Here is a 12,511-nt window from a genome sequence, read left to right as displayed (position 1 = left end):
GCTGCTCTGGCACCCCAATGGTGGAACAAGCTCCCTCACGACGCCAGGACAGCAGAGTCAATCACCACCTTCCGTAGACACCTGAAACCCCACTTCTTTAAGGAATACCTGGGATAGGATATAGTAATCCTTCTAACCCCCCACCCCCCCAAAAAAGGATATAGATGTACTATTGTAAAGTGGTTGTTCCACTGGATATCATAAGGTGAATGCACCAATTTGTAAGTCGCTCTGGATAAGAGCATCTGCTAAATTACATAAATGTAAATGTAAAAATAGATAAGTGGGGCATCATGTCAGTCAAGAATAGATGGAAAGGGGTATTCCCTTCATTGTAAACGGTTTCTATAGTATATATACTGCTCAAAAAAATAAAGGGAACACTTAAACAACACATCCTGGATCTGAATGAAATAAATAATCTTATTAAATACTTTCTTCTTTACATAGTTGAATGTGCTGACAACAAAATCACACAAAAATAATCAATAGAAATCCAATTTATCAACCCATGGAGGTCTGGATTTGGAGTCACACTCAAAATTAAAGTGGAAAACCACACTACAGGCTGATCCAACTTTGATGTAATGTCCTTAAAACAAGTCAAAATGAGGCTCAGTAGTGTGTGTGGCCTCCACGTGCCTGTATGACCTCCCTACAACGCCTGGGCATGCTCCTGATGAGGTGGCGGATGGTCTCCTGAGGGATCTCCTCCCAGACCTGGTCTAAAGCATCCGCCAACTCTTGGACAGTCTGTGGTGCAACGTGGCGTTGGTGGATGGAGCGAGACATGATGTCCCAGATGTGCTCAATTGGATCAGGTCTGGGGAACGGGCGGGCCAGTCCATAGCATCAATGCCATCCTCTTGCAGGAACTGCTGACACACTCCAGCCACATGAGGTCTAGCATTGTCTTGCATTAGGAGGAACCCAGGGCCAACCGCACCAGCATATGGTCTCACAAGGGGTATGAGGATCTCATCTCGGTACCTAATGGCAGTCAGGCTACCTCTGGCGAGCACATGTAGGGCTGTGTGGCCCCCCAAAGAAATGCCACCCCACACCATGACTGACCCACCGCCAAACCGGTCATGCTGGAGGATGTTGCAGGCAGCAGAACGTTCTCCACGGCGTCTCCAGACTCTGTCACGTGCTCAGTATGAACCTGCTTTCATCTGTGAAGAGCACAGAGCGCCAGTGGAGAATTTGCCAATCTTGGTGTTCTCTGGCAAATGCCAAACGTTCTGCACGGTGTTGGGCTGTAAGCACAACCCCCACCTGTGGACGTCGGGCCCGCATACCACCCTCATGGAGTCTGTTTCTGACCGTTTGAGCAGACACATGCACATTTGTGGCCTGCTGGAGGTCATTTTCCAGAGCTCTGGCAGTGCTCCTCCTGCTCCTCCTTGCACAAAGGCGGAGGTAGCGGTCCTGCTGCTGGGTTGTTGCCCTCCTATGGCCTCCTCCACGTCTCCTGATGTACTGGCCTGTCTCCTGGTAGCGCCTCCATGCTCTGGACACTACGCTGACAGACACAGCAAACCTTCTTGCCACAGCTCGCATTGATGTGCCATCCTGGATGAGCTGCACTACCTGAGCCACTTATGTGGGTTGTAGACTCCGTCTCATGCTACCACTAGAGTGAAAGCACCGCCAGCATTCAAAAGTGACCAAAACATCAGCCAGGAAGCATAATAACTGAGAAGTGGTCTGTGGTTACCACCTGCAGAACCACTCCTTTATTGGGGGTGTCTTGCTAATTGCCTATAATTTCCACCTGTTGTCTATACCATTTGCACAACAGCATGTGAAATGTATTGTCAATCAGTGTTGCTTCCTAAGTGGACAGTTTGATTTCACAGAAGTGTGATTGACTTGGAGTTACATTGTGTTGTTTAAGTGTTCCCTTTATTTTTTTGAGCAGTGTATATCATTGTATTCCGTAGGTAAAATTGAGGTGTAGGCTGGGCCTTTGTACATATTTGATAAGCACTAAGGTTTATTTGGAGTTCACTTTGGCATATGTGTATGTTTTTATTTGTGAGTTGTTTGTATTCTTTTTGGAGATTATTGGAGGCATGCTGGTCTTGAATGTAGGCCTATAATGCTGGTCAGGTTCCACAGAACAGCACTTTTTTGAGGAGTTTTATTTTTGTATTGTTACGGTGCTCTTTAATACTGTTTTTATGAATCCATGTTGTGTACAACGTAATGCACTGAATTTGTAATTGTATTTGAATGTGAAATGAAAATAAAAAATATTTTTCCCCAAAAATAATAATAATAATTAGTTCCTCAAGAGGCTAGGTTGTTAAACGTGTGTGTGTCTGACTATACATTTGTTTTTATTTCTGTTGGGTTTTTCTTTCAAGTTTAGTTTCAGTTAGGTTTTAGATATAAAAACATTTACATTTTGCTTTTATGTTATGTCAATTCAATTTGAGTGTTAAGTGACAGAAAGATGTCTATGTGTGGGAGGCTAGAAGCCGTTTATGTGTTTTTTTTGGGGGGGGGGGGGGTTGTCACTTCTTGCCATAGTGGGGCAATAATGCATAAGGTGATGAGTCAGGTCATGAGTTATGTTTAAAGGTAGACTCAGCGAGAATACTTGGATGCACAAAGTAAACAGTAGTGGGTCAATTTCCGTAACAACCAGAGGGGTATACTAAGATACAAGCTAGATCTACTCAGGATTTTCTAAAGCTAGCCAACTAAAGTTAGCTTCACATTCCAGCTTAGGCTTCATCTGTATTATTCCGGTGATATTTCCCATCTGCCTGCCGTTAGCAGTTACAAGCCTGCTAGTGTTAGAGTGGCTAGTCGAATGTCAAACTCTTCACTGAGACAATGCTGCAACATCAATCCATGCCACATTTTCATTTGTGATGAAATGAAAATGAAAGAAAAGTTATCTTGCAAATTCAGAAGGCTATGATGTGAAATAGGCTTTATTTTATTACTTATCGTTACTGCCATCAATGCACAAGCACCTTTTCTCCCACTCCTATCGATAAAATAATTGTATTAACACATATAAAAGTGTTTCAACTGCATTCTGTCATTACAAAATATGATATGTATTTTAACATTACTATTTTTTAACACACAAAAAAAAAAAATGATTATTGGAAAACCCAATGTAGATCTAACTTGATTCATAGTATAACCCTCTGGCTAAAAGGTGAACCACATTTGTGGTACCAGTTATCCCTAGTTGAACTAAGAGTTGATCAAAGTTACCTCACTAACTACTCAAACTACATTCGTAGTATAAGGCTCAAGAGACTTGAAGCGTGAGGCTAAACTTCTTCATTGTTTTGGTCCTGTAGCTACCACTTGTAGCAGAGTGAAGCGCTCCCGTGCACATGTGCAGATACTCTGTGTGACAGCAAAGTATTGCATCATGCTCATCTCAATGGGTGCGTTCAAGCAGACCACTTTTGTCAAGTTTATGGTCACCGCCTTTCAAAGTCTGTAGCATTCTGCGGATAAACATTTTCAGACTTGCCGACTGCATGAAGTTTACAAAAATGATGTGATCAAAGGTCACAAAGTTTTGACTGCAGTCGACTGCAAGTTTCTGCAGTTGCTCCTCAATGACTTCATCCTGCAGCCATCGCCTGCAATGTGGGGGAATCTTTTGTCAACAAATAATCAGGGTGTTTTTGTTTGACCCACCCAAACGTGACCAAAGACATGACTGAAACAGGAACCAATTTGCCATGATTTATGTGTACAGTGGATATATTCAAATAAATTTGAGGCTCTCTCTCACTGATTGATTTTATTAAAATATTATGATTTCAGTTTGTGAGTATGTGATATGGGGGTGAGAAATGTCTATTTCAACATTAAAAATAACATGTTTTATAAACAATGGCAACACTGCCATTTGATCTGAGCCTTGGTGTTAGAAAACAACATTAGTGTCCAACTTTCAGCTGTCATAGATGCACCTCCCCCGACTTCATTCCTTGACTTTTGTCTCCAGTCGGCTGCTTTAGCCTTAGCACTCAAACACGCCCAATATCTGCTGTTCTGCTCATGGCAAATTCATTTCACTGAGTCTATCTTTATATGATGAAGTCACTGTGACCAACCAGATTCAGAAGCTTGAATACCCCATTAGAATAAAAAAATGCTTGAAAACCCCATCAGATTTTTGCCCCCCCCCAATTTTTTTTAAAAATAATTCATGGTTTTTCTTTCATTTAATTTTGTTTTGGAGTCAAACATAATAGTTTCAGTATAGTTTTAGTTTTTCAAACAGATTTGTTATTTTATTTCAGTTTACTAAATCGTTTTTTGAATGATTTGTTTTTAGTTTACTATAATAACCTTGACACACACATGCGCACACACCTTAGGGGAGGTGTTATTCTTTACTTTGTGCAGCTACAGGTGGGTTGATTCATTCTTGCAGGCACGGACGTTGTTGCACCTGTGCCAGTCTCTGCTCTGGTAGCAGTCTCACTCACAGGTAGACGGACTCCGGACACTGATTCATCAACTACTTTTGTAACAGGTATGAAACAACCATGCATTCTCTCTCTCTTTCTCGTTTTAGTCCCATACGAAAAAAATACATGTCAATATATTTAACGTCACATAAATAAATACTTGAGATACATTTGCATCTTTGCTAATATGATATTCCAGAAATGCATGGCTATGACATCTAGTCTACAGTGTGGCCAAAGTGGTTCCTAATACGACTTCTTAAATCAGCCATGAATCCCCCTTGTGACATGGGGAATGGAAGCTTGTTGTGTGCAACAGGGAGGGGCAATTTAATGCAAGATTCCCAAAACGTTTAATTATTTAAACATTTCTGGCCTGTCTATCTATGGGTAACAGGGTTGAAATGTTATGCTTAACCTGCTCAGTTTTTCACCACAAAACACCAGAAAATGGCCAAAAAGATTATAATCAGCTCACCTGCTTTTACACTATGATTTGACTGTCAGATGTTCAATGTTTCTTTTGAAATAAATATTTAAACCATTTTAGAAGGAGAGTTCAGTTCACGTAACAGGTTTGACCTTAAAATGAGGGAGGGACAGACATAAATGAATTACTAATCACATTAAATAAATAACAATCTTCAGAATTAACTTTGTCAAAGCAACAAAATAACTTGGGCTTTACAATGATGTTGAAAACTTAAGAGCATTTAATAAAATAAATATATTATAATGTTTTATTGTCACATACACCGGGAAGGTGCAGTGAAATGTGTTGTTTTACAGGGTCAGCCATAGTAGTACGGCGCCCCTGGAGCAAATTAGGGTTACGTGCCTTGCTCAAGGGCACATAGGCAGCTTTTTCACCTTGTCGGCTTGGGTATTTGAACCAGTGACCAATGTTCTAACAGCTAGGCTACCTGCCGCCCTATTTTGGGGGGTTAGTGAATTCAAATCTTCCTAGAAGTCAGAGAGTGTGCACGGAGGGACACGTCAAAATGCTGCATTTCTTTGCACTTTAGCATGTCTTTATTCATATTGAAAATCCGATGTATTGAATTGTTCATGTGGTCTATATTAAAGGGCACTTAATTTCATATAATAGTGTCAATTAAATATTGGTGTCATGTATCTGTGCTTTACTACTTTTTCACCAAGAAAGCAAATCTATACACAGATTAGTGCTTGTGTTTGTTGGGTGTCAACATTTTGTTTTCATATTTAAGTGTTGAGACACAACAACTAAGTAAGGCTAAAGTGTAAACTGACAACTAGGATCTGACAGCTAAGATCTGCTGACAACAACAACAAAGGAAAACCTGAGAGAGAACATGTTGTAATCTAAGCTATTTAATTACAGACCTACCATGCATGACTGGTTTTACAAAAAAGGGTAGTTGTCAAGGGTGATAGGTAAAGTTTTTTGATCAAACATCTTCCTTTGAACTTTTATTCAAGGTTAAAATCTATAGTAAGTATCAGAATATCTGCCCCTACATGTTGTTGCATTTCTGAGATGTCAAAAAAACAAGACAGACAGAAGATAAGTAAACAGAATTATTACATCAAGGTACAGTCAGTATTTTGTCTGAATGTCTAGAAAGGTGTAAACAAATATTTATGTAAATACCTCTCTGGGTGAATGACAGTAATTGCCATTTGTTTGTTTGTCACTAAACCACAAGACTTTGCTTTATGAATACGGGTCTTGCACGCCTAGTAATATGATGTTCTAGAATGCTCTAGATTGCCTGGCCTCAGAGGAACTGAAGGTTAAAAGGGGTGACAGAGGGCCCAGGGCAGAACAGGGGGCTGGGGCCACCTGCGTGAAGTACACCGTTCTGTGCCAGTGAACCCTGGATGGAGTGGCAGAATGTTATTAGTTGAATATTAAGTGAGCATGTAATGGAGTTGTAAGCAAGGGCCCTGAGCGGTACAGGAAATAAACCCTGTTTGTTGGCCAAAGTGTTTCCCCTTGTTTTATCCCTCTAGTCCAGTTGTCCCTGAATCGGTGACACGCAGCTGTGTGCCATTGTGGAACAATGGCTAACCTAGCCTGGTCCCCAAATCTTGCCATTGGTGTGACAATGACCGTAGGAGTTGGCAGGAAACCACAAACAGATCTGAGATGAGGCTTGAGCTAAGCTTTATGCTATGATTCCCTGTCCTGCTCGCTTAGGATCTGTGTTAGAGGAAAGTTTACTATAGGGCATAGCCTGCTTTGCTTTGGCTGTGTGTACTTTATGTAGGTGTCAAGTCAGCTGTGCTGTTTTGTACACAGAAGGCATAAGTTCCAGCAACAGGCTAGAGGCTAAATTGCAGGTGAATTGTGCAGGCATTGGGTGCAGTAAGGCAAAGGTTTTCAGCACAAACATGCATTCTGTAAGGGCACCAGCTTTGCGGAATATTACTGCACACATGCAAGCGATGTGTGTGCGCTGTGCACAGCAAGGACAATCAGAGATTAATGGAGAAAATAGGTACACAAAATAAGAAAAAAAATGGTTTCAATATATTTAACATCACATAAAAAAAATGTTTTTGTAACATTTGCATCTAATGCCTTAAAATGTCTTCCAGAGATGCATACAGCACCTTCAGAAAGTATTCATACCCCTTGACTTATTCGACATTTTATGTTACAGCCTGAATTCGAAATATATATATTTTTAATTCACCCACACAATACCCCATAATGTGAAAACAACATGTTTTTTGAAATTTTTTATAATTTATTGAAAATGAAATGTCATTTACATAAGTATTGACAACCCTGAGTCAATACTTTGTAGAAGCTCCTTTGGCGGCGATTACAGCTTTGAGTTGTCTTGTGTATGTCTATCAGCTTTGAGTTGTCTTGTGTATGTCTGTTACAGCTTTGCACATGCGGATTTTGGGATTTTCGCCCAATTTTACTTGCAGATTTTGTCAAGTTCTATTAAGTTAAATGGGGAGCGGCGGTGAACAGCAATATTGAATTTTAAAAGCCTGCTATATGAAATGAAGTGCCCTTCAATATAGACCACAGGGAGAATTCAATTAATCAGATTTTCAATATAATTAAATACTTGCTAAAGTGCCAAAATTCAGCATTTTGAAATGTCCCTCCGTTCACCCTCTGTGACTTCTAAGATAATGTTAAACCACTAACCCCCCAAAATACTTTCCACAGATTTTCAATGGGATTCAAATCTATGCTTTGGCTGGGCCACTCAAGAACTTTCACATTCTTGTTCTGACATGGTGTTTTGAATTCAGGCCAAATAGTAAAATGTTTGTCTCATCAGACCACAGAATCTTTTGCCTTGTGTTCTCAATCTTTCACGTGCCTTTTCGTAAAACTCCAGGCGTGCTGTCATGCAGGGGCGGAAATCCCGGGGGGGACGGGGGGGGACACGACCCCCCATCCTGGGAAAAAATATGATTTGTCCCCCCCAATATATCACTGAAACATAACTATGTAATTTAAATAATATTAATAATACGCAATGAAAGCAATTGTGCTGATTATAGACACTTAATAGCGCGTTTTTAAGTTTCAAAAGATTGCGACCCCCCGCCCTTTGCCTCACAATGGTTTGATCCACTGCCAGTTCCTTAGTTTGCACGTAACTGCCGTGAGGTTCATCCAGTCAATCGCGCACACACACACTAGCTGAATATGCAGAGCTAGCGCGCAAATATTAACTATTAAGCTAGCTAGTACCTATTCCATTTATGTGGCGTCATCAAAGATGGAATCAGCATGCAGATGATGTAAGTTAGTGCTTCAAAGTCCCTGTGATAAGGTTAGCGATAAACTGAAGTCCAAACTGAACAAAACTACACTCTCTTCTACCATTGTCTTAAATATATTTAATGGTCTCGTTGCAAAAGCTAAATTTATTTCACCTTTATTTAACCCGGGTAGCAAAGATTATAGCAAAAACCACTGAAACTGAATTGGTGCTCGCTAGCTTTGCAAATTCAGCTATTGTTGGAAGCCAGCCAATATGAAACAAACTATTAAAATTACAAAAGGTTGCAGCATATGTTGTGTAAATGGTGAACTCATACAGCTGTCAACTCTTGTCATTTTAATCCGTTTCACATTTGCTAGCTACCTTTTAGATCGAAGCCCAAATAGAATGATTGAAGATGATAGAAGCCCATCTCCTACTGTAAATAACCTACACACTGTGTGTGTAGCCAGCCAGCCAGCCAGGTAGAAAAATGGCAGAAAATGGCAGAAAAATAAAAGACGGACATCAGAGTATTTTTCAATACACCAAAACGCATAGTAAGAACCCTAGTAGCCTAATATCTCAAAGACTAGTTGATAAAATGTTCATAAGAAAGAAATGAAATTCTAATGGAAATGTTTCACAATGATGTCATTAGGCAGAGCAGGCAACAGATGGCACACAGACAGCAGAGTTGGGGACAGATATGCAGGGACAGACTGGCAGAGACAGGGAGTCTCAGGTAAGTTTGTTGAGTCTTTGTTTGGCAACATTATGAAAGGTTCTCAATTTTTTTTACTTGTAAAATAGGAACATAATTGGAAAATGCCATGGATACCCCCACTCTCAACTTAAACTGGTGACTGAACTAAGATTTGTTAAAGGCAATGGTATTGCTGTTCTGATTAGTTGTGTAGTTTTGGGTACCGGTAGTTAGGAGTACGGCAAACACCTTATTTCTTTGGTTCCTCAATATACATTTACCATATTACAATGTAGGCTATGTGTTACAGCACTACTTTTGGTGTCCCCCTCAGGAATTGCTCTTGAGAAAATGTCATGTAATTGTCCCCTCCAAAGTGGATATCAGATTTTCGCCCCTGCTGTCATGTGCCTTTTTCTCAGAAGTGGCTTCTGTCTGGCCACTCCCCCATATATCCCAGATTGGTGAAGTGCTTTACAGACTGTTGTACTTCTGGCAGGTTCTCCCATCTCAGCCAATGAACTCTGTAGTTCTGTCAGAGTGATCATTGTGTTCTTGGTCATCTAAAAGCAACTACATTTGTTGGTCTTTACAATTATTGTAAAAACTTTGAGTATTTTGGGGGATTAGTGGGTTAACATTTTCCTAGAAGTCACAGAGGGTGAATGGAGGGACATTTGAAAATGCAGAAATTTGGCACTTTAGCAAGTCTTCATTCATATTGAAAATCTGAGTTATTGAATTCTCCCTGTGGTCTGCACTAAAGGGGATTTCATATAACAGGCTTTTAAAATGCAATATTGGTGCATAATTTCTACTTAACATATCAAAGGAATTCAAAAGGCACTAATTTCGAGGAATGACCCAGTACAGGTTAAGTTCTACCCATTGGATGTTGGTTGCAATGCTTTTGTCAAATTGATATATGCATGTGAAAATATATTCTAAAGTACATTCTTTAATGTATTTCAGAATTTACTGTATTTTGAAATAAAAGAACAATTCATTCTGATGCATATAACATATATTATGATATACATTATATATATTTTTTTAAATAAGTTATTTGGCCAATTCTAAGTCCCGAACAGTAATTCGTATTCCCATGTAAAATAGCCTTTTCAGTCACGGAAATATCACACATATTTGTTTTGGTTTGAAATGTTCCAAATTCTCTCATGGTTAACTCTCAGGAAGTCTGAAAACACAGGCTAAGTGGGCGGGGAACTTATATTCAGGAACTCACCTTGACTGACAGTTCTTTGAAACACCTTCGTCAAGCAACTTGGAAGCAGTGAGCAGTGTTGCAGTAAAATCATCTCAAGCAAATTTGGTGGCACACAATACAACTCAAACACTGAAATTGCATTAATTTTTTGCATATACATCTGCTGTTTGGCATGTCTCTTGTGATGCATTTCACAGCAGCACTGACAGATGTGTTGACATGACAACTGCATCAGAGTTTTTTCTCCTTATGGGTGGTGTGGAGAACAACGCCTTTCTGTGTCTAAGGATAACCCTGAGACACGATGCTCTCTCTCTCTCTGTGTGTGTGTGTGTGTCTCCCTATACCTGTGGCCTAAAGCAACTACAGTTATGTTGTGAGTGGTGTATATGTCCACAAGGACAACTGGGCTATTTCAGCTGTAAATGCATTATATATTTGTCACGGGCGTTGTAAGGATTGGACCATCTTTTTATTAGGCGAAATGAAGGAAAGACAAAACAAAACACACGTATATAAAAACAACGACGATAAACAGTCCTGTAAGGCTTACAGCTATACAAAGAACAACTACCCACAAAAACCCCCATGAAAAACCCCCCTACTAAATAGGACCTTCAATTAGAGGCAACGAGGAACAGCTGCCTTCAATTGAAGGTCAAAACAATAAACCCGACATAGAAATAGAAAAAATAGAAAATAGAACATAGAAATACAAAACATAGAACACAACCCAAAAACCTCGACAACACAAAACAAACACACCCCTGCCACGTCCTGACCAAACTACAATAACAAATAACCCCTTATACCGGTCAGGACGTGACAGTACCCCCTCAAAGGTGCAGACCCCGGAAGCACCTCACACAAAACATAAACACACAAAAAAATAAACCCCAAAACAAAAAAAATTATCCTAACTAAAGGGAGGGAAGGGAGAGTGGCCACCGTCACCAACGGTTGTTGTGCTACACCCCCCCCTCCCCAACCTCCTACTACAGAGGTGGCTCAGGCTCCGGCCTTACTCCCCAACCTAACCTGTCCACCCCCGCTAAATGCTTATTATATTTTACCCCTCCTGAAGTCTCTGGGATATGGCGCATCGCTGAAGACCTCGGGCTGATGCGCGTCGCTGGAGACCTCGGGCTGATGCGCGTCGCTGGAGACCTCGGACTGGAGGGCCAACTCTGGGAGCTCTGGACGGGGCACTGTTGCTGGAAGCTCTGGACGGGCCACTGTTGCCGGAAGCTCTGGACGGGGACTGCGCACTGTAGGCCTGATGCGTGGGGCTGACTTAGGAGGCGCCAGACTAGGGACACGCACCACAGGGCTAGTGCGAGGAGCAGGAGCAGGACGAGTTGGACTGGGCTGACGCACTGGAGGACTGGCGCGTGGGGCTGGTGCTGGAGGTACCAGACTGGAGACACTCACCCCAAGGCTAGTTCGAGGAGCGGGAACAGGACGTACTAGACTGGGCTGACGCACTGGAGGCCTGGTGCGTGGTGCTGGCTTTGGAGGTGCCAGACTAGAGACACGCACCTCAGGGCTAGTGCGAGGAGCAGGAACTGGATACACCGGGCCTGCACAACCCGTCCTGGCTGGATGGTAATAGTAGCCCTGCACGAGCGGAGTGCTGGCACTGGGCGAACTGGGCTGTGCAGAGGCCTGATGGCTGCCGTGCGTAGAGCAGGCATAGGGTAGCCTGGGCCTAGGAGGCGCACTGGTGGCCAGATGTGCTGCGCAGGCATCCTCCTTCCAGGCTGGATGCCCACTCCAGCACGACACTTGCGAGGGTGTGGGATCGCTCGCACCGGACTGTGCGTGCGCATGGGCGAGATCGTGCGTACTTCCGCATACATCGGTGCTCTCCTCTCCACACGCTCCCCATAATAAGCATGGGGAGTTGGCTTAGGGCTCACCCTTGGCCCAGCCAAACTACCCGTGTGCCCCCCCCAAAAAAATAATAATATTGGGGGTGCCTCTCAGGCTTCCTTGCTAGCCGGGACCCAGCATAGCGTTCTCTGTCCTCTCCAGCCTTCCTCCATGGTCCTTCTCCCGCTAGTATCTGCTCCCAAGTCTCCTTATAACTCTGCTGCTGCTCCTTCCTCTGCTGCTTGGTCCGTTTGTGGTGGGTAGTTCTGTCACGGGCGTCGTAAGGATTGGACCAAAATGCAGCGGGAGTGTGTATACTCATCTTCTTTTTATTAGGCAGAAAGAAGGAAAACCAAAACAAAACACATGTATACAAAAACAACGACGATAAACAGTCCTGTAAGGCTTACAGCTATACAAGAACAACTACCCACAAAAACCCCATGAAAAACACTCCTACTAAATAGGACCTTCAATTAGAGGCAACGAGGAACAGCTGCCTCCAATTGAAGGTCAAAACAAT

At 42.1% G+C, this 12,511-nt stretch overlaps 1 protein-coding gene across 3 annotated transcripts in view; it reads left to right on the top strand.

Moving 5' to 3' along the window:
• The window catches only part of LOC106611875 (inward rectifier potassium channel 16-like), an 85,928-nt gene that overhangs the window by 62,521 nt on the left and 10,896 nt on the right, over positions 1–12,511 (top strand). Inside the window, exons 1-2 of one of the 3 annotated variants that reach the window (XM_045723457.1) lie at positions 4,336–4,525; positions 8,844–8,927. The exons of 1 other annotated variant lie outside the window; for it this stretch is intronic. In XM_045723457.1, the coding sequence (XP_045579413.1) occupies positions 8,860–8,927 (68 nt within the window). In that variant the 5' untranslated portion in view covers positions 4,336–4,525; positions 8,844–8,859. Of the gene's footprint in view, positions 1–4,321; positions 4,526–8,843; positions 8,928–12,511 lie in introns of those variants that run through there. One more of the 3 variants, XM_014212502.2, reaches the window with a different exon arrangement.

This window comes from Salmo salar, chromosome ssa01, assembly GCF_905237065.1.
Source record: "Salmo salar chromosome ssa01, Ssal_v3.1, whole genome shotgun sequence".
NCBI lineage: Eukaryota > Metazoa > Chordata > Actinopteri > Salmoniformes > Salmonidae > Salmo > Salmo salar.
This window is presented reverse-complemented; position numbering and strand designations above follow the sequence as displayed.